This window comes from Falco cherrug, chromosome 4 (genome assembly GCF_023634085.1).
Source record: "Falco cherrug isolate bFalChe1 chromosome 4, bFalChe1.pri, whole genome shotgun sequence".
In the NCBI taxonomy this organism is placed as follows: domain Eukaryota; kingdom Metazoa; phylum Chordata; class Aves; order Falconiformes; family Falconidae; genus Falco; species Falco cherrug.
In genome coordinates, this window is record NC_073700.1 from 42,685,061 (window position 1) to 42,710,501 (window position 25,441).

At 40.0% G+C, this 25,441-nt stretch overlaps 1 protein-coding gene across 2 annotated transcripts in view; it reads right to left on the minus strand.

Annotated features, from left to right (window-relative positions):
• Nucleotides 1-484: 484 nt before the first annotated feature.
• Nucleotides 485-25,441, minus strand: part of GRIN2A (glutamate ionotropic receptor NMDA type subunit 2A) — a 192,089-nt gene continuing 167,132 nt past the window's right edge. The window contains exons 13-15 of one of the 2 annotated variants that reach the window (XM_055709924.1): nucleotides 14,139-14,377; nucleotides 10,881-12,541; nucleotides 485-7,631 (exon numbers count right to left, since the gene is read on the minus strand). In XM_055709924.1, the coding sequence (XP_055565899.1) occupies nucleotides 7,616-7,631; nucleotides 10,881-12,541; nucleotides 14,139-14,377 (1,916 nt within the window). In that variant the 3' untranslated portion in view covers nucleotides 485-7,615. Of the gene's footprint in view, nucleotides 12,542-14,138; nucleotides 14,378-25,441 lie in introns of both variants that reach the window. The other variant, XM_055709923.1, reaches the window with a different exon arrangement.

Here is a 25,441-nt window from a genome sequence, read left to right on the forward strand (position 1 = left end):
CCTCCTCCTCGGGCTGGATGCCGCCTCCACAATCCCCCAAAGAGCTGCTGCATTTCTGCAGCCAGGACCACCTCCTCCTGCAGGCCCACCGAGACTCCTGCACTGGTGTCTCTCAGAAGACAGTGAAGCTGCAGGTTGATGGGGCAGCCTCAGCTCGGCTCCCGCGGCTCCTCTGCTCAGGGAGCCTCATTCAAAGCAGACTTCTCGCACTGAAAGAATTTTTCATAATTGTCATTTCCATGAGTTAAATTAAACTGGGAACGTCAAGCACATACTGTCAGCTTTAGCTTCAGGCACCTTCGCCTTTAGGTAATCCCTAACAGCAGAGGATGGCCCAAAGCAGGCGGCAGTTTTCAAATCAAACCAACGGCGAACAAAAACCCACAGGTAAGCCTTATTCATGGGTGACGCTTCGTCTCGTACCATTTAACAAGGAAGACACACAAGAATGATACTATTGTTCATTTTCATATCAATTGGCAGAAATTATCTTTATTAGAAAAATGAATTTTTCATCTATTTACAATTTTTACATCATTTTATACTTGGCACGTGTGTTTTCCCCAAATAGTTATATACATTTCGGTACACACAGACATTCAAGTCCCCCATTCCCTTAATGTTTTTCTACATCTTTAATAAAAATTAAGAACACAATACAATTTGTAAGACAACCATAATTATATATTTCTCTATCATAAAAAGTTTGAAGCAAACATATATTTTTTTAAGATATGTTTCAAAATATTTATACAGTATTAGCACTCAGTCATGCACTGGGTTAAAACACGGTGGTGGGGGTGAAGTGCTGTGAGACGGTGTGCCTGACGTGGAGGGGAGCGTGCCCCCAGCTCCTCCAGGCTGCGCAGTGTGCCGCTGGGGAGAGCCCCCCACTGGGGAGAGTCCCCCGCCGGGATCCCCACGGCGGGGCAGAGGGTGCAGGGGCAGCCCTGGCTCTGTAACACGGCACTTACAGCCACGTGTGTACAGACACTTGCGTGTTAAAATCCCTTTCAGTTTGCTGAATCTCTCCAATAAACCATGCAGTGACTGGAATGTCAAAACTAGATTTTAATGATTCTCTTTTTCCCCAAACTCTTTCTTTTGAAGAACTCATTAGACTATGAATTTTATAATGAAACTCTGGATTTTCTTAAAAATTGATTATTTTATGCTTGATTCTATTTCACTAATATTCCTTTATTTCTACTCTAACATCCTGATTTATTTCCCCAGGTGTTAAGAGGTCTTCAAACCTCTACTGTTCTTTGCTAGCAATTGGAAATTTATGACTTACCCTTTGGTTTGAAATATTTCACTCTTGAGAGTGTTACAGTAAATGGCACTAGTGAATAACAGAAGTGATACGCTTTTTAATCTACTGTGTACAAAATCAAATGGTTCCAAGATTTCTGGTAAGATGTTATTTATGGAATGCAAATTTCTTCTATTGCAATGTAGATTAGTGCTCCATGTAACTAGTACAAATTAGTACACTCGGAGTTTTTTCCTCCATCAGAACAAGGATACTTTTCCAACTGTACTAATTTTCTTTCCGAGAAAAATCTTAAATTAATATTGTGAATACTTATTTTTTCAAGATAAAATGAAAATAAACTGATCTTAGGATGATGGCTGAAGATCCAATACTAATTTTCAGCTACATCCTTTTTTTCAGAGTTGAACTGCAAAAAACTTCTAATCGAACTGATAATAGCAACGCATTACCTGAAACTGTTAATGAATGGTTGTAGAATCATTGTCACCATGCTGAATTTTTGTCTTGCCCCTCATTCTCCCCCAAAACTTTATACATATACATATATATAAAGCTTATATATAGCTTATATATATATACATGTATGTATACAAACACTAATCACGACAACATATGAAATTTACATTATTCAAGTAAGCAGGTAAAAATGTTTTTAAAAGGGTAATTTGAGATTTGAAAACATTTCTGGTGGTTTTTGTTTAGCAGCACAGAAATATTAGTATTTCATCTAAGCCAGCAAAAAACGTTAAACAGGATGAAAGAAAGCACAAAATGCCCTTCAGGTTTAGCGTAAATTTGAATCTGATGAACTAAAAATTGACATTATTAACTCACAGGTGAAGTGCTTCTGAGAGAACCTGAAATGTATGGATGCAAGTTGTGCATAAAAATAGCATACTTAGTTAAGAATCAAGTAGGAGTTTGCCTAACACATTAATGAATTCTGGTGGTACCTTCTGGTTTCAACAGGGAAGACACAAGCTATACTGTGCATGTGCACGTGGGCGTGAGGTGTGAAGACAGAGAGATCAAGCTGTTCTTCATCAGTGCAAAATGGACGTGCTGAAATGAATAAGACTATTTCAAAATATTATAGCTGATATCAAGTATAAACTGTAAACAGTTCTTATTAAAAATTGCACTAGTGTCCTTCCTAGCTTCACATCATACATGACACAACTTCCATACCTTTGCAACATGAGGTTTGGTACTCTTTTTTTTTAATTCTGAGCCTGATCTGCACTGAGGATCTGCTCGCCCGTTGCTCGCTCACACATCCCTATTTAAGTCAAAAGGTGTTTTGCTAAGTTTTGAATCCAGACCTAGGCCAGGCAAAAAGGAGCTAACCAAAATTTTTCTTCTTGCAGATGAAGGACTTGGAACCAAGTTCTTTTCCAAGACACACTCATGATGAACTGCAGACAAAACTTGACCATACAGAATTTTTGGTTTCTCAGTCAAGGTTGAAAAATTAATAACTATCCAACACTCCCTTTGGAAAAAAGCTCAGGAATTACCTCAAACAAATGATTCCAAGGTATTTTTTTGTCATAAGGTTTAGTTAGAGCACTGTAAATTTAGAAAAGAAGCTGAATACCACAACCACCTCTTGGTTAAAATCTCCACACCGTCAGTAACAACGAGCTCAAACACCTGTGTGTTGAGAAAAGTGACCACCAAGCACCAGGGCTGGCCGCCGCCGCTGTGCACCCCGGGGTTGCGAACCGCCCAGTCTGCAGGGCAGAACCCGGGGCACACACCAGCTGGTCTTCCCTGGGAACTTCCATTTTACACACCCTTCCTCAGCTACATTAAGTACCATGTTTAACGACCAGCTGTGGATCGCGTAGGCTAACACGGGATGTCAAAGTCAGTCACCAGGCCAATAGCTCCTCTCTGGCCATGAATTTTCAGGCCAGGATGAGGAGCCATCCTTTGCCTAGGGCTTTGCTATTTATAGCGAATACCGGCAGGAACTCTCCTCCGATGTGTTTGCAGATGTCCTAGCACAATGCAAGCCTGATCCCAGCAAGTTCTTTAGCCTCTTTTGTAATTGGTATCAAAAACTGCAATAAACGCTTCTAGAGGATTTGTGGATTTAGGAGGTTTGGAAAAGAAATAAGGGAATGACTTAAAATAAAGTGCTGCTGAATGTGTCCCACGGCTTTGGGAGATTACTCACACATGGCTAGGTTGGAAAGTGTATGCACGCACGTGTGTGTATACTGTATATATATTTAGGTTAACAAGTTTAAACTATTAATAAACAGCTTCTTATGGTATTTGGTAATTACAATATCAGGCTTGTATCATTCAAAATAGTGCAACCTACATAGCAATATACAGGAAAATTACACACATTGTTCCTATTACCATTAATATGCTTGTGCATATCAAGATGACAGGATACCCTTTTCCATAGGATTAACCTTTTGCATATTTAATTGTATTCTTTGGCCCATTATCCTGTGAAACCTCGTACGACAACATAAAGACTTTGGCTTTAAAAAAAAAGAAAATTCCTGGTTTTTTCAGTGACTTTCAGAAACTTAAGTAGAATTCAAATCACTTTAAAAATTATCATTTCCTCCAGAAACCACACACCCTGCAGCCCACCACAGACCACCCACTAGTGTGGATATCTGTGAACCTCCAACTATTTTTTTTTCCTCTTTTGAAGATTATTTACACTTCAAATGTTGCACAACACAGTCTCCAAATTTTTTCTCGAAAAAAAAAAAATTCTAATCTTGTCCCAACAGTGAAAAAGAAAGGTCTCCCTCCCCAGTAGAAGGGGAAGGCGCAGCAACCTCATGAGGGCCTTCAACTGCATCACTATGAGTCCAAGTGCAGGTTTGCAATGTGAAACAGAAGCCAAAGCATATTTCCAAAAGGTTTTTGCCATTAAACACCATTACTAAACGGGCTCAATAAAAATTATAAGACTAAAGAATCCTGTAGTAGTGATGTAACACAAATCTCTTCAAAACTGCTATTATGTACTGCAATGCACAAAACAAATAAAAACAGTATTCTCATAATGCATTTGCTGAGAAAAACATCATTTCTTATAATAGTACTAGAAGTGCAAAACAAGACATTCTCCATTAAAATTTCATGTCACTGTAAATATTACCATTTGTCCACATTAAAGCTTAGTACCATTTATGAGAAGTGAGGAAACCTTCATCAATTCCCAAGCAAAGTATCATCTCACTTGGAACTTTACAGTGCACTGAATAAGTATCACAATATTTATTGGTATTTATTTTCACAGTTTTCTAACGTGCACATAGAAATATAATTTGTGAAATATATTAGTGAAAACATACTAATACAAAAGGGAAAGGACAAAACATCTAGAGTATAACTGCTTATCACCACTATTTTTAAGAGTTGGAAAGTCAAAACCATCTCGCTTTTAAATATGTAATATTATATTTAGTGTGGTTATCTACTAATAAAGGTATTGCATGACAGTGTTACAGCATGTTTATATTCTCTACTAATTTAGCGTTGTTTTCAACACAAGTAAAGAATTACGCAAAAGGAGTAAAAAGTGTCATTTAAGCACAAAACAACAAAAAACCTGGTAAATGGTGAGGTAACTGAATTTTCTTATATTATTTCTGGTTCTTAAATTATAGATATGACAAAATTATCACAAAATCAACAGTGAATTCTTACAGCTGTAAGACTGGCATCCATCTAAAAAAATGTTTCAACCACAGCAGATACATTCTGCAGTATGTAACAAAAAAGCTCATGAACCTGCAAGAAAGACTAAATGCATTTTCACTGCATTGCAGGGCAATGCACACTTGTAATCCTGACTTCCAAACTGCAGGACATTGGAAGAGCACATGTTTTTAGAGAGCATACTCTGTACACAGGTCGAGAGAAGCAGGAAAAAAAAAAAAAAAAGCTTGACTGTGGTGAAATAAATGAGGAGCTTATTTACAAAGAGTGCAGCAACTCTCCCCAGCAGAGCAGAGAGGAGCAAGGCAGGATTTCTGCTCCTGTATAACAGGACAACAGACACTAGAGAGCACAAACAGCCACCTCTCCATCCCACAAACAGTGCTGCGACACTATAATGAGGGTGAACATGGGATTAAGTCCACAATGAAAGCTGAGCATCGACAAGAAGTTTACACTATGTACAATACGTGCACATCAGACAGAAAAGTCTGCATGATCAATGTAGGAGACGTGACGGGCTTGAGGCTACACCATTTAACCACAGCTTCACAGGTGACTGCAGCCAGAGCAGGTTGAGCCTTTCTTCTACCACACCGTACCCCTGTCTGTACCTGCACTTATGTCCACAAATAAACACACATCTGTGATTAAACTGTGCTCCCTCCTAGGGATAGTAATACCGTCCCTCCTAGGGACAATAATACATTGCTAATACATTTAAATAAGACAACACAGGCGAGTTTGGGCAGGGAAATGGCTCATATCATAAGTCATATTTTAAAAGGCCTTTAAGTTCTTTCAGAAGTTCCTTCAGCACTGTTATACTTTGAAGGCTCAGCTCTCAATGGAAGGAAGTTCAGATCAAAAAAAATATCATTACTAAAATAAACAATTTAAGTGTATCACTGGAAAACAATTTTTATGTTGCAAAACAGATTGCCCTATACAGGAAAGATACCTACTTTAAAGGGACTTTTGAGCTAAGATAGGGCTACAGCTGGGAAAGGGAAAGTTTAGCAAGAGTGTGTATGACACTCCACCTTGAAAGAAGCACGTTATGTGATGATTAACACTTAACACAATCTAGCCAAACCACAGGATAGTTACTGTTCTATATTAACTAAGAAAGGATTTTGCCATAAAAGATCTGCTTTCACTAGGTTTTTTATATGAAACACCTTAAATGCAATGTAAAACAACAAAAAGTTTCACCCCTTGAATTCTTCCTACATGCAAGCTGACTTTTAGACCCTCAGATTCATATCACAATTCCTGTTCTACATTGATGAACCCAGCAAGGGAAGGAGCAGTTCCAAACTCTTCCCCATCACTAAGATGCATATGCTAACACTGCAGAAATATGAAAATAGCAAGTTATTCTACAAGGAATAGTTTCTGACACTTCTATTTCATGCTCAATAGTCACGTGGTATAAAGAAAACAATGACACCGACTAGGCTGGGAGTACTGCAAAACCCACGAATGACAGGTGCTACCTTAGTAACTAGTCGCATAAGCACAGGAACCTATATGCACCTGCAAGGTTTAACTTGGTGCTCACTTGCAGATTTAACTAGTGGATTTTTGAGGCTGGGGTTAAATAGATCATCACTTTTCTAAGCCCACCTAACTGAGATGCCTAAGTTAGGAGCCTATACTTTCTAAAAGGTCAAAAGAGAGAGGTAAAATCTTTCAGGACACATCACACACACACCAGCTCCTAAGCCTTCAGTGCTCTGAACTACCTTCCCCGGGGAGCTTTCTCTCCCTCTCCTCACTGGCAACAGAAAGACCTTAGCCTTCCAGCACAGAAACCCAAAGCTACACACAGCTCTAGTTTTTGCTTCCTTTAAAAGATTTCCTCTAAAAAGGTATATTTTCACCAAGAAAAATACACCCCTGATTTTCCTTGTGAGCCTTATTTCACCTCCTAAGTATTCCTGAAAGATCAGAGAGAGACATGTATTTATGAGATGCTGCCAAAACACAGTGAGCTGGTGGTGGTTTGGTTTCTGTTTGTCCGCAGCACTCTTTCTCCTAATTGAGCTTCTTAGATAGCAGAATAAGGAATTCTCAGCAAAAGCTGCAAAAACATTAAAATAAATTTTCCAGAAATACAAAACCTCTTAATTTTCCTTAATTTTACCTTATATATTAAAATATCTTATTTCCATGCGTTTAAGTTAGTGGGTGGCTACACTGCTCTAAGAAACACAAGCAGAACACAAAATCCATTTGAAAGGAAAAAGGAAAATTTACTGCGGTGAGAAGGGAAAGACAAAAACATGAAGAAATTCTACAATGTCTTTAAAAGAGAAAAAAAGCAAGAGGCAGGTACGTCTATGTAGCTGGTTTTACCTCCATGTACCTACTCCATTCCTCAGCAATTCAATATCCTGCCTCCATAAAAGTTGTCGTCCAGGAGCAGTGTAACACTACAGGACATGCTACCAAGAATGGCCCATATCATTTACAGCCTGATTCAGTTCCAGCTGGAGTCACGGGAAATCTTGGTGAAAGGAATGACCAACAAACTGCTAGAGCTGTAATCAGGAAAATGTAACAAGTCACCAGCACCATCCAGAAAGGTACAGAAAGGATGGCCACTTATGCAGGAAGATTCTTTTCTCCTCTTCAAGAATAGCAGCAGCTAGAGTGAGAGAGAGGGAAATACAGAAAGTCTTGATCTCAGTTTAATTGAAAGTCAGTGCAAATATATCAACAAAGCTCAGGCAATATTCAGAATTCCACACGCTCTATGGCTGAGTCTCACAAGCTGTGGCTTGTGGCTCTACTGTTGAAGATTTTTCTTCAACTTCTTGGCTGCTTCTTCTTTACAGGTATAAATTTGCAACCATACCAGCTACTCGCCTACAGCCCTACCCTGTAGCCTTTTCTTCCCCCTTTATTCGCTCATATTATATGCCAAGATCAAAACAACAAATGCATGCAGATTCTTATTCCCTCTACTTTCAGTATCTGGGGGTGGGGTTTTTCTCCTTTAAGGCAGCACCTTTTATTTCCATGTGAACAACTGCTGTGCAACATTATCAAATTTTCCCTCTGTCTCTTTAATTTGCTTTGGTTTAGGGGAGGTGGTTGTATCATGTATTTGCGGCTAGTAACAATAAAACTCTACAGTCACCAGAAATCTGCTCAAATCAGAAAAAGCAAACACTGCAATAATGTATTTCTTTCCAGCTAATTTGCTTGTACCTTTTACAGAAGGATAAATCCACCTGGATTTAGGATGGTTACATTTGGATCTCAAGAGTTTACTTAGAAATGTTGTAAATGGGAATTTTTCTTTCCCACAATCTCACATACAGTACTTGTATATATTGAATTATGCGTGCCTAGTTTGATAGAGATGATGATACCAAAGACTTGGAGCAATCAGCAAATATTTTGAGAGCTTTAAGATGATGCGAAAAACAAGAGCCACCACTGAGTTTTAGGATTCACTTCATAAAATTCTCAGTGATCTGCATGGCAGGTTTTGGTATGATATCGACAAATACCATATCTGCTGAAACACACCAGATAAAATCTTAAGTATTTTGAGCTATTTAATATACTATGATTTGAACTGGAAATTAAAATTTGTCTGAAATATTTTTATTAAACTCATTACAACAATATTTATGTCTTCAGTGCATTTGCCGTCCTGTAGACCTAAGAACAATTGTATCCCCATGTCTCTGGGAAAAAGTTTTGGTTCATGAAAAGTAGTGCTGATCCCATAAACACCCTCGCCTGGCTTGGCTCATACAACTGTTCCTACAAAAGGTGACTCTCTCTAAAGGCAGGTAAGGATCTTCTGTTTGCAGAAACTGGATCCAGTGAGGAACCAGAAAGCATATCATGTGGATCAGGGCCAGTAATTGTGACCAAATGTCAAATAAAGAATACTCAAAACATATTTGTTCTGGAGACTGTACAGATACCCATAAATATGCTTTCTGAACATACTTATAAAAATGTATACTAAGATTTTTGGAAGCTGGAAAGGGACTAGGAAGCCCAAATCTCACCACGCTTCATTCAGGTCAGAGAAAAGTTAGGGTAACGCTCACATTTCCCCATTCACAATGGTTTCCCTGCTCGCTGCTCCTCAGTGAAATGAGGGAATAATGTTTGAATAGTCTCAGCTGCCTCTACACAAAAAACCCTACAGCAATTCTCAGAGTAGCAGGAGAACTGGAGAGCACCACCTGTGGAATGCTGTCAGTAGTTAAATGTATCAGCAGTTACATTTACTTCAGTTTAAACGTAATTACAACTGTAGACTGTTCTCATGAAAGGCTTCCTCTCCTCCCTTCCACCCTCCCTTATGGTCAAAATCTAGTGGTTTTGTGTTTCCCCAGGGGGTAAGGAGGGGTGTGTAGCAGATATTTTATTTGTGAAATAATCTGATTGATCTTTACTAGAAGTAAAAGTAATACAACATTGCATCCCTGTTATGTGAATAACTTTGCATACCAGTAAGTGATAATAAAGATACTGTTCATTAATTGTGTGTGCATATATTCAATTTATATAACAGACTTCATCGGAGAGGTTAAAAAAAAATGGTCTGATGTTCAACAAATATGCACAATATTCTGGAAGGAAGAAGTCCCTCAAAAGGTGTTAATCCTTCACTGCGTATGCAAATAAATGGTATTGTGCTCCTCGTTGATTACACTGAACATATGTCTGTCGGTGTTTGATACTGCATTAACAGCTTAAATACTATTAACACACAATTAATTAGATGTCACTACTACACTATGAACAAAGAACTACAGTGGGTTGGGATTTGGTTTAGGAATTGAAGGAATAAAAGAAATACTATACAACCCTGAGTAATCACCAGTAAGGGGCAAATGCAAACTTACATACATATTAGGCCTCAAGGTTACTAATAAAATCCACAGCTCCATAGTAAGTGCCGTATAGCGATATCTAAAAATATATACTCTGGATTAGGCAGCTGTGAAATTTCTGACAAGATGACTGCAGACTTTCCAGTGAGCTTAGTTTGCAATGGCAAGTGCATGTGGAATGTAAGAAAAGCATTTGTACATTAACATTAACCAATATCCATGGGGCTTCCTGGTGGTACACAGCAGTTCACATGGCTGGGCCTACAGCCTTCCCATTTCTTTTCTGTATTCTAGAACAAACATCCTAATTTTGTGCTAACACACTGTATTTTATTAATTAAGGTCCAGGGGCGTGGTTTTTTTTAATTATTATTTGGCTTTGAAAATGATTATGAAGCTAAAATATATTTTTGAAAGTCTAGCTTTCTGTTCTTAAGAGTCTTACTTTTGAATCTGTGCAAATGCATTCCTAATTCTTTTTGTCTGTGTCATACTACATGCATACCATATTGCTTATCCAGTACTAGAAAATCATTAAACATTTCTAAGGACAAAAGTACATTGAATGATACTTAGCAACATAAATTAGAATGACCAAAATAGTAAAATAATTAGATACAAAACAGCATAGTTGCCAACATATACTGGGGCTATTTCAGTACAGCTTGCCATTTATATATAAAGCATACATAAATGGCTATTTTTTATCCTTTTCAACAAGACATTTTAAAAGGATGGTTGAGAGCATACTACTAGTTTGCCTATTCAGGTACAAAAGTACATTGGGGAAGGGAGAGGTTTCTGTATCATTTACCATAGCAAGATACTGTTAAAGGATAAATTCTCCCTCTAAGATGGTGGCAACTATTTTTTCCCTATAGATAAAGTGTTCATGGAAAATTTAAACATCTGATTCAATGCTAGGCATTTTCTTACACACACGTCTATTGCTACAGGAATTTAAAACCCTTGGAGTTGAGTACAAGCTATTCCTATTTGCAACGTAAGGCAAAACATGCTCTGAAATGTACATGTCATTATGGATCCGACCATCCCTGGAACAGTATGATGCTGTAGACTTTATGGATGACCTTAAATAATTATCATTTCTTCCTCTTGTTGGTAATGAATGTTTATAAAGATCAGCTGGACTTCGCCTAAGAGACAAGTGCTGCTCATCACGATACGAGTGCTGAAAGGGATTGTCGTCTGAGTGAACAGGATACAGCGACTTGCTCCGCTTACTGTCCTCTAGAGCATGAGTTAAGAGTGAGGCCTTGTTGCTCAACAGTTTGCTTGAGGGAACACTAAACATGCTTGCATATGGACTACTTTGTAGAAATTTCTCTCTTTCTTTCAAGCTTATACTACGAGAAGGTCTTCCAATATCAATTTCCCTGGATTTATCAGCGATATTATCAAAAGAATGTTGCCTGCTAATCCTCAACTTATTTTTTTTATGATATTGCGGAGCGTTGTTATGTGACCAACTATGCTCATAGATTTCTTCAGGAAGTGATAAGTTCGTTGTGTCCTGCAGCATCTGATCTTCTTCAATATCATAGAGGTTCCCCATCCGCAAGCATGCGTCGCATTTATAGGGGGATCTGCTCGAATAGTGTCCCGCATAAGTGGGCAAATTGGAAAGACAGCTCCTGCAGTGGGTGGAATTCTGTCTGTATCTATCGTTCATGTCAACTAGGGAAGCATTTTTATCTTTTAAAGTGTAGTGCTTTGCATAAAGTTTATACTGGTCATTATTTGGAAGACTGTCTTCATTATGCGAGGGAGTCCTGTTAGCATGTTCTGCTTTCCTGTAGTTGTCATTGTGATCTTGATAAACATCAGGAAACTCTATAGTTTCTGGAAGGACAATGTTTTCAATGTACTGAGGTGTGTCCAAGCGGAATCCTGGCTCCTTGTCAGCATCAATCGTGTAGATTTTATCCCGTGGAGAGCTCTGTTTGGTTTTCAGATATGTCAGTTCCACTTCACTACAGTCTTTTGGGTATTTTGATGCTACTGTCCTTTTTTTAAAATTGTCCTTGGTTTTGTGGTGCTTGTTGTTGTTTTCAGGTTCCATATGGCAAGTAGCTCGGCTTGATGTCTCTGATACATCGGAATGGACAATCTCTTCAGGAAGGTATCTTTGGCTTTTCAGTGAAAGCTGCCTATTTTCATCTGACCCATTGTCTCTCTGGGAACCTTGGCTCTGACGTACAGATTCTTGACGTAAAGATTCAACAGATTTCCTCCAAAGTTGCCTGGGTCTGGAGTTCACTTTTGTTTCTGCTGTTACCGCAACCTCTACTGTGTTTGGATTGGATTCATTCAGTGTGAGAGGATGCTGACCTTGGAAAACATAGTTGTTAAGATTGTCCTTGTGTCGATTGCTAGGAAGTGTTTGCAGTTCACTCATGTTGTCACTAAAAAAGTTGTCCTTTGTCTGAAAGGATCTGTTATCAGAAAATATCAAGTTTCCCTTATCCATGACCATGTCCATAATCAAGGAACCTCTTTGAATAAAATCAGCTGTTCTTTTGGGAGAGTTAATTCTTGAAGGATTGATATTGGTCATATTTTTTGCTGTTCGCAGTAGTTTTAACATGTTGGTTTGGGAATTGGTCAAAGTAAAGTCAGGAGACTTCTTTTTCTCTTCAATGTGTACTCCATGAATGCAGCTGTAAATACCCTGTAATATGAGTAATATAAAACATATTAAATCACTAGGTGCAAATTTTAAATACTTCCATTCTATTTTTAATTAGCAATAAAGAAAAATTAAGCATTGCTTATCTAATGACTGGAAAGATTAAAAGCACATATCTACCCTTTTAGCATTTCCTTACAGTGATATGGAAAAATAACTTCTGCTTTATCTGATGGAACTGTAAAGGAGAAAAATTGCCAGTATTTTACAAACCAGTGGTCCGTGTTGGCCTCTCCTGCTTATTCCAGAAAACAAGGTCAAAAGGGCGCCCAAAAGGTCTCCAAGTTACAGAATGTAGGTAACCTTCAGTAATGGAAACCCTTTATTTAAACCAGTGATCAAGTTACCCCTCTAGATAAGCCTGCAGACAGCCTATTTTCTTGGAAGTTAAGGCACCCTTCACTTTCACTGAAATAAAAATGCTTCTAGTCATCAAATTTTAGCTTTTCTGTTTCCTGTCTTAGTATGTATGAAAAAAATCCCAGCTCTTTCTAAAGCCTGAATTTGAGTTAATTTTGAGCAAAGAGCTGAAGTCCATCTTTTAACTCCAACTTCTTCAGTCTCGCCTGTGAGCTCAACTGACATTTCTGACCCTGTGACCTTGTAATTCTCAGAAATTTGCCTTTGAAATAAGTACTTCCTTTCCTTGCATTGGTTAGGAGAATTTTACATGTAAAAGGCCAGATGTACAAAGTTCAAATGTAAAATGTGGAGGTTAAAGTGTATACACTATTCTAGACAACCCCCAACAGGGTAGGGCACGGTGTTTGTAAAGCAGTTCTAATACAATCCCATTTACTCAACAGGGTAATTTCAGCACCTTTTAAAGGAATTGAGCATTTTAGTATCATTTTCAGTTCTCCTCAGCTGTGTAAAAAATCCAGCAAAATTGATTACCTAATGAAAGTACTATGTGTTTGAAAAAAACCAAAAACCCACAAACAAAAAAAACCCCTAAAACCCAACTAATTTGTCTAAAGTATAAGAACAAGCACATACTTCCTTTATTTTTCAAGTATCAGTTTCTTGGATACATAAATCTGCTTGCGGTTTGGTAAAGTTATCATTAAAACCTGTTAGTGTCTAATCAAACATAAATGATGCTTGTGTTGACCTTTTCTTATAAGATTTATTCAAGAATGCTATCAAGAAAAGCTTATAAAAATATTTCTTGTGTTTTATCACTTAAAATCTACTTGTTCAATAAATACACAAAACTGAGAGCTAATATCTGTCATCAGTTTAGTATTTACTTTGTTTGGATTTTTTTGTGGAAATTAATCTATTTCCTGCATATGAGCCGCTCTACCATTTCGTCAAAATTTTCCCTAACTGTATTTTTTTTCAGCATTTGATTACTGATTATCCTGGCATATGATAATCCATGCCCTAGAATAATCCAACTGACAAAAGTACATGGAGTGTAAGCCCATCCTAAGCCTATTGACCAATCTAGAGCATCACGTTGATGTTCTAACATGTATGTCAAGTGTCCAAGTGGGAATAAAAGGAGAGATAATATTTTAGGGAGGTAGTGTTTGTCTGTTGCCTGAAGGGGGAAAATTAATATCATACTGACCCTGCTGATTGAGAACAACAATCCCGGCCTATCTGAGCAGACTCCAGTGAAGCAGAATCTAAGTTTCCAGTAAAATAAGTGCTCCCACACAAAGGTTATTAAACTGAGCGCCATGGCTGCTGCAAGCATGTAAAACACTCCTGCCATGTTGTCAATGTCCAGCTGGCTGCTCATTACTTCATTCTTCTCATTGTGGCAAATACCAGTCAGCCACAGGGTTTCTAACTCTTCCATTTCTCCTGGGGAGAGAACACAGTCAAACCGGTTAGAATGCAATTACTGCTCACAGTATTCAAACGTCTTCGCAAGTTTAAAAATACAGCACCATTTAATGTTTCATTTGTGAAGCACTTTAGTCTTATCTACTTCGGATTTGCAAATATAGCAGATTTCAACTCACAGCACCCTTTCAGTTTCAGATGTCCTCAGATTTCATAAATTACGTGGGAAGCTGGCTGCTCTAGGATCTGCAATTTGGATAAAACTTTCTTCTGCTTGCTGTAACCAGTATCACTTGTTACAGAGACTGGAACTGGAGGGTTCCCGTCCCAGGGGGATCCTCTGCCCCATCCATGGGAGCTGCACGTGGTGCACACTCACAGCCAGGAGGCTCCTCCCATCACAGTCCCAGTCCCAGTCCCAGTCCCGAGGGTCCCCCCAGCGCTGCTCCCGCCAGCCCACCTGTGTGCTGCAGGGGCGCTGACACACCCAGACCCTGGCAGCCAGCGGTACACGAGCAGCACCAACACACACAGGGATGGCCTGATCCTCCTCTCCTGCCAGCTGATGAGGACTGAAGTTTGCTAGCGAGACGTGCACACGCCGTCACTCGTGTGATTCACAAACACAAGTATCTGCAGAGCCCTCACACACTGTGCACACCCGTGCCCAGACCCTGCATGCCCCTTATCTGGCTTGCACCTCGGGTCTTTCCAGAAGTCCCAAATGGAAAGCAAGACCACATCAAAGCCAGCTAGGAACTGAGTCAAGTAGTGAGATGGGACAGGCCATAGCGATCAGCCACAGGGCTCGGTCAGACACGCACCCTGACACACAACCAGACCCTTTTATGCTCCCTCCTCTCCGTTTTCCTGTATTTGTTCCTCCCTAATCCATTCTGACCCCTCCCTCTGGCCCTCCCCCTAAACGCTGCAGGTTACATTTCACATGTTCTCACAATCCCTGTAAAACGTGCCATAAGAAGTTTGTTCTTTCCTGTAAGAGACACCCACAATAACCGTATTTACCCTTTTCATATAAGTTGCAATGGTGTGGCTGAACCTCTCCTGACATGTCTGGTCTCTGCTATCACCTCTGGTATCTCTTGTTCCCTAGGGTATGAGTGTCTGAGGATTTGATTTATTAGTGTTCCTGTCTCTTGTTTAATTTTTTATATTGAATGGCCACTAACCAGATAACCTTACAATCCAGCTGTCTACATATGCTTTGCATCCAAATATTCCTTCCATATTTTTCTCCAGCCTCCCAGCCCAAGAAGATTTTTTTTTTTTTAATGTTAAAAGACAGACCATCCAAACAATAAAGATTAAATGGTAAGTTTAAAAATTCAGCAGGAGCAACCAGGTCCAACAGCTGGCTGCACCGGGCCACCACTGCAGTCGGCGTTAGTCACATTTCCTCTCATGGCTGCATTTCAGTGGTAGGTGAACTGATTCAGGGATGCAGTTTTAAACCACCGTCTGATCTACAAGCACTTTAGAAAGAAAGGACATTTATCAAAACCTTCTGGTTTTCTTCCCCATAATACTTTTATTGATGGCAAAGCAATGGCAGCCACCAGCACTGGATGTAAAATCACCCAAAGCATTGTGTCTGAAGGTTGCAGTGACGTTACACTGGAAATGGAAAGCTTGGCTAGCTTTACCCATGCAACACATGCAGCAAGTGAGGGAAAATGGCTGCATATGATACAGCATTAACAAAGTCTGTTGTGTTTCATACACCACCTGCTTTTCTATAGAACAGTCACTTAATGCCTGGAATTGCAAGAATACAGTCCGCCCCTTTTCCTCTTCAAGTTTCCTTTTTAAGAATTTTATTGTAACTAGCAGTACCTTTCAAATATGATTCTCCTCCCGGCTTTCTGTCTCTCTTCATTTTCCATTTCCCCCTAGAGACCTGGGTGATGCAGTAACTTCAATCCCTTCCCACGTCATGTACCCCAAGCCTTCTCCCTCGTCGTGCCCTGTGCACCTCCCTCTGCCCCCCGCTGCCCTCTGCTCCCCCCAGCCTTTCTCCTCAGTCTCCTGTGGCCTGTTGCTGTGCCCTGCCTGCCTCCTGGGCAGCAGCAGGAAAATAAACATCTCGTGCTTGAAACAGAGCATTCCTAGTTTCTGGTTTGGCTATGCCACATGCTTATTGCCATTAAAACTCTTCATTTACTTAAAGCTAAGGAAGCAGATCCACACTCCCCCTCTGTTGCATATTCTAAGACTTAGAATCTGTATTTCACTGAGGAGGTTTGGCCTCAGATGAAGGACACTTAGCAGTGCTTGCCCCTGCCAGCGTGGACAGGGGTGTGCAAGAAACTCTAACTGTTCCAGCCAAGACTGGATTTTATATTGCACGGTATATTCATTTTCAGACATTTAGGGTTGTTCTTACCGAGGCATTGCATGTGCATACATACCTTTTTACTCTCTTGGGGATATAGTCAGCTGACAAATTCTATTATTATTTTTAATGACATAAATGTCACTGTTTCTAGAAAATACAGCACACAATACAGAGGGCCAGAAAGTACAGTATTAGCTGGCTTGGTACATTTCCCAGTTTAGGATATGGCTTCAATTTCAGGGAAGAATTCCCATGCTACAGAGCCTTAATCCTTATCCAGTAACTAAGGAATACATTTTCAGTATTAGAATCCATACATCATTGGAGTAAAGATCAGAAAAAAATGGCTAGAAGCTATACTGACATTTCAGCTACCCTCAAGCTAGATGAGAAGATCAATGACCTGCTGTGCAGGAGCATTTTGCAGGACAGAGTGTCAGGGCAGTAGGAAGGCTGCAGCCCACAGATAATTTGGATGTGTGAGCCGGAAGCGGAACACAAGACTGTGATGGAGAAATTGTTTCTCATAGAACATGAAGGAAAAATTGAAGGAGAAAGGACAAGTACTGAGGCACTTTAGCAAGGGCCTTTCACAGACTTGTGAGAGAGATTATTTGGTTCCTAGTTCTGAGTTGTTTTGTGCTTGAGGCATGGGTAAAACCTTTACATCTGGAAAAGGCAGTGTATCTTCTCCCAAATTACAGTGTTCAATCTTCAAAATACCTAAAAGCATCCCCAAGGAAGAAAGTCAATCCTATTAAATCTTTAGAAGTCTTCTAATGCAGGACAGAAGGACAATATATTAGTAATTGTAACAGTGTAGCTATTGCACACTGCCACTACATAGATAATTGGGGTTCATTATTGCATTTCCATACCCTAGAACATTTGGATTTCTTTGGTTCTGCTAAACCTCAGTGGACTGTTCCCCTTGTCTCTCTTTCAAGTCCTCCCCAAGGTCTATGAATAAAATTCACAGAGGCTATAGAGGAGAAAATAACCCAAGTCCAAAGAGAGAGCAATATTTCTGGTTTGTGCATTAGTAGCTACAGCTCTGACAATCAGCCCTCATTACTTCCCACAGGAAAATTCGTATCTCCCATGATTGTCAAACATCAATTTGATTTGACTGCTCTGCCCTTTTATGATTCATAACAAAATCCACAAAGGAATTTAAACCTTTTTTTTTTTTTTATTACTGTTTCCTCCGCGTTTCTTTCCCTTTGGCATGTACATCTAAAGTATCTATTGATAATCCACTAACCTTTCCAAAAACATCACTACGGAAACCAACTAAGCTTGTTTTGAGTTGAGATAAATGACAGTGCCCTGGCAAGCTATGGCGAACAAAGCATCCCAGTCTCTTGCATATCCTGCTGTTGTGATACTGCTTCCATTATATCTGATAATTACAGAAATCACTGTTAATTAACACCCAAAAGTAATCCACAATTTTATAGATTGCAAAGCACTGTGAACCATTGGATTGTCATATTTATGAAATGATATTACCTGGGAATGGACAGATTAGGCTGGTAATTCTGGTCTTTATATAGAAATTAGTTACCATTTACAGCATATATTTATACACACGTGTTGTGTACGCACACAGAAACACAGACAAAGCAGTTACTAATTACCTTGTAATAACAATTCACCAATGCTGACCCTATAAAACTGGCAAAAATCCCCAATCTATTTATTGCTCTTCCTTCCCATTACATTTTCCCCAAGATATTTACAGAAGGCATTACATTTTTATTACAAAATCCTCAGGTATGAGGATATTTTTAGCTGGGCTGTTGATTCATTCCTTATAAAAATCAGCCACTTCCAAACTTTGCCTGGAGTTGGAATTCAAAACATTGAACTTCGAGGCTAGTTAAACTTCTATTCAGCAAAAAATATTTAAAAGAATCAAGTCTTTTTGGAGGAATCTAGTTGTCTTCAAAATCCTTTTGGGTGGTCTAACTCTTGAGGTCAATGTATAGGGTGAAGACCCCTATAGCAATATACTCTTTTGGCAACTGAAAGGCCAGTGATTTGTGATCACCAGGCATTGGACAGTTCGGTCATTTCCATTTATGCATAATTCTAATTAGCAAGTAAAAGCTCCAAATATTGTTTAAGGCAGACCTTGGAAATCTGTCAGTAAGCTCAATATATACAAACGCCAGGCCTCAGTGAACCAGGTGTTAATGGAGTTCAAGTCCGCAGCTAATAGAGGGGGGGTCAATGACTTATAAATATTAATCAGACTTATCTTAAGGCTTTTTGTTTTCACTTCAGGCACTTACTAGGATTGTAATGCCACTGTCATTTTCTACCTCCATCCATATGTGGACTAGATTAACAATTAAATGAATAGTTGCAGATTTCAGCAACAATGTATGCCATGACAATAGTACAAGATTAGAAAATTAAGAGCTCCAGTATATTTGGGGGAAAAAAAGGTGTCATTTTCTGTTTAATATGTTCACAGTATATTTAACTTGCAAAATTCACAAATAACTGCATGATGCCTACATGAAGATATTTTTAAAATTTCTATAGCACTGTATCATAAAAAGTCTGCCTCATTTATAGTGTAAGAGTCAGCATAAGCAAGCATTTTAAAGATCCATATTTCAAGCAATGTCAAGCCTCTGCACTATTGACTCAAAACACAGTATGGTCTTCTCTAATAAACTGCAAAATTCTAGCGCTCTCAGTGGTAATTCAAGACTATTTACAATGTTTTTAGGTTACAGCACGAAGAGTACTGGGATCCATTTGTATTTCTCCTGGGTTTGCTCCTGTGGCTGCGGTGCTCTCTGCCCTGACTGCTATTTGCACACAAACGTGCCAGTTGGTCATTGACTGAACATCCCCAAAGTGCCTTTCGTCTGCATTTTAGTGCAGCTTCTTTAGTGTATTTCATACTTCATCTGGGAAGGAGTGATAAATTGTCCAGTGTGTCCCCTGAACAATCTCTTCAAAATAAAAACTTCATTATCCAGACACAGAAAAGATCAAAGGGTAGAATCACATGCTTTTCCTCATCATAGCCCTCGGCAGTTTTTGCAGGCTGTGGTGTCATCTGAACCTGCCACCATCCTCTTGGAGCTGAAAACCATGCTGCCCTTATGCTGCCCTTTTGTAGTCTCTGTGGCTGCCTCTTGGAGACGTGTCAGCTCGCAGGGTTTCTTTTAGGGGGGGTTACGGGTATCCGCAGATTCCCTTCATTTCCTAGGCCCAGCATCTTGTAAGGCTCTGGCATCCTCCCTTGGTTGCCAGCTTTGCTCATTAAACCACCTTCCCAAAAGAGGCAGCGCCTGCCCCAGGGACGGGCCAGCCAGGCGATACTAGCAGTTAAAGCTGTCAGACTTGGGGTCATTTCACTGATCTCATTTTGTTTTCCTCTACATACATGTGTCCAGCAAGATGAGTGCATACTGAAAATCACGTTATTTATAAAAAAGAGAAGCCTCAAACCCACATAATCCATCATTCTGCACATATATATATATAGAAAAGCAGTTTGGGGTAAGCTTTTTGGTTTTTGGTTTTGATAGACAACAAGTATGTATGTCCCTAGCTACAAACTTGCCAGAAATAAGCAAGCACAAAGTCTTATAATTATATCCAAAACAAGAACAAAATAGACTAGAGTAACCTTCTTTGCTGCTTATTTAGAAAGCAGATAATAAAATCAACTTGCTGCTGCATTCCAGGAAAGAAAGCAAAACCTCTGAAGCTTGAGTGGCACCTGAGCATCTTCTCCCCCGCTCCCTGAGGATACAAACGTGGGAAAAAGTGACAGAGACAGACACTCTAACCATGCATCCTCCTGATGGCAAAACCCAGAGTGCACACTGATAGCCAGTAAGTAGCAAACATCAGAAGTGCTGCGTGGCTGGCGGTGCCTCCACCCACCTCTCCAAGCCCACAGCCACAGGGCTTTTACCTCTCTCTTCCCCACAGCCCCATCCAGTGCAGCTGTGGGTCCAGCTTCATCCTGGTACAAAAATACCCCCAAAATCAAGCAAAACCTGATTTGCCTCCTTTGATCCTCACTTTTGGGAAGTAAGCCAAGCCTGGGCTGGGTTTCAGTGTGACTTGGGAATACAGCTCGATTAAGCACAGCCTCACGACAGTCCAAAATAGCAGTCAGAAGCCTGAGACACCATTTGGTTTTAAAAGGTGTGCTGCGCCCCGCCAGCCCCCAGGAGAAATACCGCCGGCAGAAGTTTGGATGGAGTGCTTGATGAAGGGAAATTGAAGAAATAATAACAGAGATATGACTTTGGAATTAGCGCTACTACATGAGAAATGCTTGTCAAGAAGCTATTAAATAGAAGTTACGTGAGGGAAGAACAAGCAGCAAAATATAAACAGTGATGACAGTCAAAGCACTGACCGAGTGGAAAAGGAAACAGAAATAGTCCTCATAAAGAATTTATTATTTACTTGTGTTTCACCTATCTACGTTCTCTGCAAGAACAGTTATCCTATCAGATGAGTAATTACATTAATTTTACAAGATTTGTAATTGGAAAAACAAGTTTTTTATTTTTATTTGCTTATTATCCTCCAAATGTTCAAATTAAACTGCTAAATAATTTGATTTAGTATTTTTATAATCACTAAAGTCTGTAATTCACTGAGTTCTTGTTTTTCTTCTTTAAAAGACAGATGGGTTTACTCCTCTTTAACCATGTAGGTTAAAGCCACAGCTTCCTGGAGATAACCACTGATGCTTCACAGGCTGCCACAACTACTTCCTTAGGTAGTCTGGAGGTGTATTTTCATCAAGTTCTTACCTTAATTTTAACTTATTTACTTATTCTCACACATAAAAGGAGGAGAAATCTATTTTCTATGTCCCTTCTGGATCAAATAAAAAAGATTTTTAACGCTTCACATGCAGTTCACAAATGACAATTTCAGGGTGGTTCAGGGTGCCAAACTGTACCTGCACCTCATTGCAAACCACAGCCTGGCACTGAGGTGCCAACAGAACATGAGAGAAACAGCAAACCTGAAACAAACTGAGGCAAAAATCATCTAATGGGGGTTTCTCTGAGAGTGGCATTTCTAAAATGCGCTGCTGCTCTCTCCAGCATGGGTGAGAGATTGGGTTAACGCCGTGCGATCCATGGCACAAAGGCACTGGACCACAGTCCAGCTGTGGAAACCCCAGTGTAGGATACACCTGCCTCAGCGCCGGGTCCAGCAGCAGGCGTATAGGCAACTTCAGCTGCATGGCAAGCCACCCTCCTGAGTCCAAAACCCATCGCCTGGCATGAATGAGAGTTGTCTGGAAAAATGAATGCTCTCCTATATTGTGTTGCTTCACACACTGCACCCTACCCTCGGAAATGTAGTCTGCATTTTCAGCAGCAGCACACCTAGGGCGAGTGAGGGAAGGATGCTCTGTCCAAGTGGAGAAAGCCAAGCTGCCGCCGGACGTCTTTGTTGTTTTATTGGTTAAGTACAACAGACCTCTCGTGTCAGCACGTCCCCCAGACCTGTGTCACGTGCAGGGCAGAAGGAGGCCACCCCAGCAGGAGATCACAGTGCAGGTGACAGAGCAGAAGGTGCAAAAAGAAACCGGCTGGTATTGATGGTACAAGGGGTGGTGGCTCTTGTGCAAAGTGATAACCTGGGGTTCAGCCTGAGAAGCCAGCATGCAAGTAAAGAAAACTGGCAGATACCAACTACAGATCTTGAATAAAAGGGTTAAATATGTACTTTCAGATTGGTCAGATGTAGGGCATCATCTTCAAGAGATTGTGGCTGAACCAGTAGAATCATCTGATTATTCAGACTGGACAAATGGTATTTTTAAAATTTAGGTTCATCCTGTTTCACATTTACTCTGGTGAGAAGTCTCACTAAGTGCTGGAGCAGAAAGGTAGCACCCCATCACTTAGAGACCCTAACACAGGAGGGTCTTTGTCATGCATAGAGGAGGCAGAAGGCAAATGGGTTGATGTGCATTTGGTTCAATAAGCTCATCAATTTCAGTGTGACCTGGTTATATGATTCGTGCAGCATGTTTCATAGAAGAGATTATGTAAAAGCACAGAAACTTTTTGAATTCAGTCTAGATCCCCCAAAACAATCTCTCTTATTTTCTGAGTTACTCCCTACTGTAAAAATAGCAAGAGGAACACAGATGACTGACAGCAATAAACTTATTGTGAGCTAATGACGGCACGCTGCATGTCCCCATTATTTAAGGATGAATTAACAGAACTGCTAAGCACGACTTTCAATATTACAATCCCTCTAACTCTTGTTCAGCTACACAAACACCCTCCACTTATACACTCACACTCTCCAGTCACATTTGTTCCACCCACTGCTTAAGGAGGACACTAAATATATAAACAGAAAATCACTGGGATTGTGGGTGTATTCTGCCTGTGCAGCACGTACTGAAAATATGTCCTTATAATCACATACATATTTCCTTCTTGGTCTTTAAAAGCCAGTGTGAGTCACACTGCTACACTTCCTTAAAATCTAGACAGCAACTTGGAAGGTTTATGCTAAAAAATCAAAAAAAAAAAAAAAAAGCAGAGAGCTTTCCTTTTCCAGATGTAAGGGGGCAAATCTCATTTCCACAGTTACCTATTATCCCTAAGGAGTGGGAAGTAATTATCCACCCAGGAAAATAATTCTTTGCGTACTAAGCTGTCCTAAAAGCACATAAAGATTAACCAGAACTGAAAATTATTAGGAAGGGGATAACTAATTCTCTGTGGATACGGAAACCAAACCCAGTTTTCTTCTTTACATCTCTGTGTCTCTAATTGCTTTAAAGGTTGCAGCTTTAAGGGTTTAACAGAGCTATATCATCTGTCCCTCTTTTCCTGGAGATCTTTTCCCAGACCGTTGTTTAAACTGACCTTGTAACCTGCAGGTAGCACAATGCATTACAAGTACCTCACGTGAGCAGATGCTTAACCTGGCCATCTGGCTGATATTCTCCTACTTCTCCCCAATCTTGCCCTCTTTACCCAGCGTTTTTCTGTTCCTCTTTTCCATCCATGCGTCTTTTATCCCTCTATTTCTGCTGCATACCCCATAGCTAGAGGCTTCTTGCTGTCTTTCTCTCCATCCCATGCACACTCTGAAGCCCTTTTGCTCTCTTAATCCCAAAGCAGTTTTGTAATTTGCAGTTCAATAATCTCATTTGCTCACAAATAAATGTATAAAAAAAAAAAAAAAGAAAAAAGAAGAGAAAGGCAGAGAGAGAGAATGAAAAAGAAATTCTCCTCACCTACTAGGCACCAGTGATTCTGCTCCAGATCCCAAAGACATGATGCTATAGGTTTCAGAAGGAATGTCTTTCAAACTACTTGACAGGATATCCTTAGGAAGGTGCCACTCGCTCGAAATGGCAGCATGCAGCCCAAGGCAGAGCAGTGTCAGCAGCACTCAGGCCTTCAGACAGCTAGCCAGGGGCTCCTACTGCTGAAGGCTGGAGGAAGATGGTGCCCTTCCCAAAGTGCAGTCCAGCAGCTACAGCCCTGCTCCACCACGCAGGCTGTGTGTGCCTGAGCCTTTACTGCACTTACCAAGTGACAAGCTAGAGCAAAAAAGTGGTTGACAGCTGCTAGGGTAACATGCTGGATTCTGGGTATGTCAGCTTGCCCAGCTGCTCTTTACAGAGGTTTATAAAAGAAATCAAAGCACGTATCATGCGACTCTTCAGTGCACAACATTTCTGTTCTGACAAATTCCTGCGGCTGTGGGTGGAAGTTCCAAACAAAATGATGGTGTTGCTTCTTAGCAGCCATATCATTTTAGCTGCTTTTGAACTCCAGGGTGCTTCTATTTGTCAACAGAAGACTGAGAAAAAGTCTTCTGTGTCTCGGTAGAAATATTTTTATATCTCTGTTAAAAAACAATGAAAATCTTGTCTTGTGACCACAGCAAGCCAAGAAAAAGCACAACCACCACTGTGCTTTAGAGAATTACCCTGATGATCAACTGTTTTAAACAAAGCTGCAGATGCTAATTGTCAGCTGGAAGTTCTTACGGATAATGAGATGTGATGTACAGATAGTAAATTTAAGAAGGGAAAAACTCACTAGTAATATGCTTCATTCATATCCTTTATACAAGAAAAAGCAGCTCCTAACTCTATGTTAAAAAGATTCAGTGTCCAAAGCAATTATTCTTATACTTAACAAATGCATATTCATCTCAGCTTCCTATGAACTGGGCTGTGTGCATGAACCTGCATAGACCAAGTGAAGAAACATTTTGGGGATAATTCTATTTTTGAGACAACTGAGTAGCTATTCTTTAAATTCCTCAGCAACTCCTTCCCATCCCTCCTGCCTTCTGTCTCTCTTCCTCTCTGTTAGAGCAACAAACTTGGCATCCAGTAGCCTGCTTCCTTCCACTGAGACTTCAGAGGCGCTTTCACATTGTAGTTGTTAATTGTCAGTATAATTTGTCCACCCAGTAGAACTGTCCTCAGGATTAGAGATGTAGATACATTTCTAAGCTTAAAGTAATCCCTAACACAAATCTATATCCCTCTATATTTACCTTAATTTTATTCCAGTGGCAACAAGATACAAGAGACTTCAAAGCCATTGACTTCAATGCAGAAAAGGCATCGTGCTTTGGAAAGTATGAAAAGATGCTCCTGCATGAACAAGTCATTCACATTTCAGTTGGCTGGTTTGCATCAGCAAGGAAGAGGGAAAACATTCCTAACCACT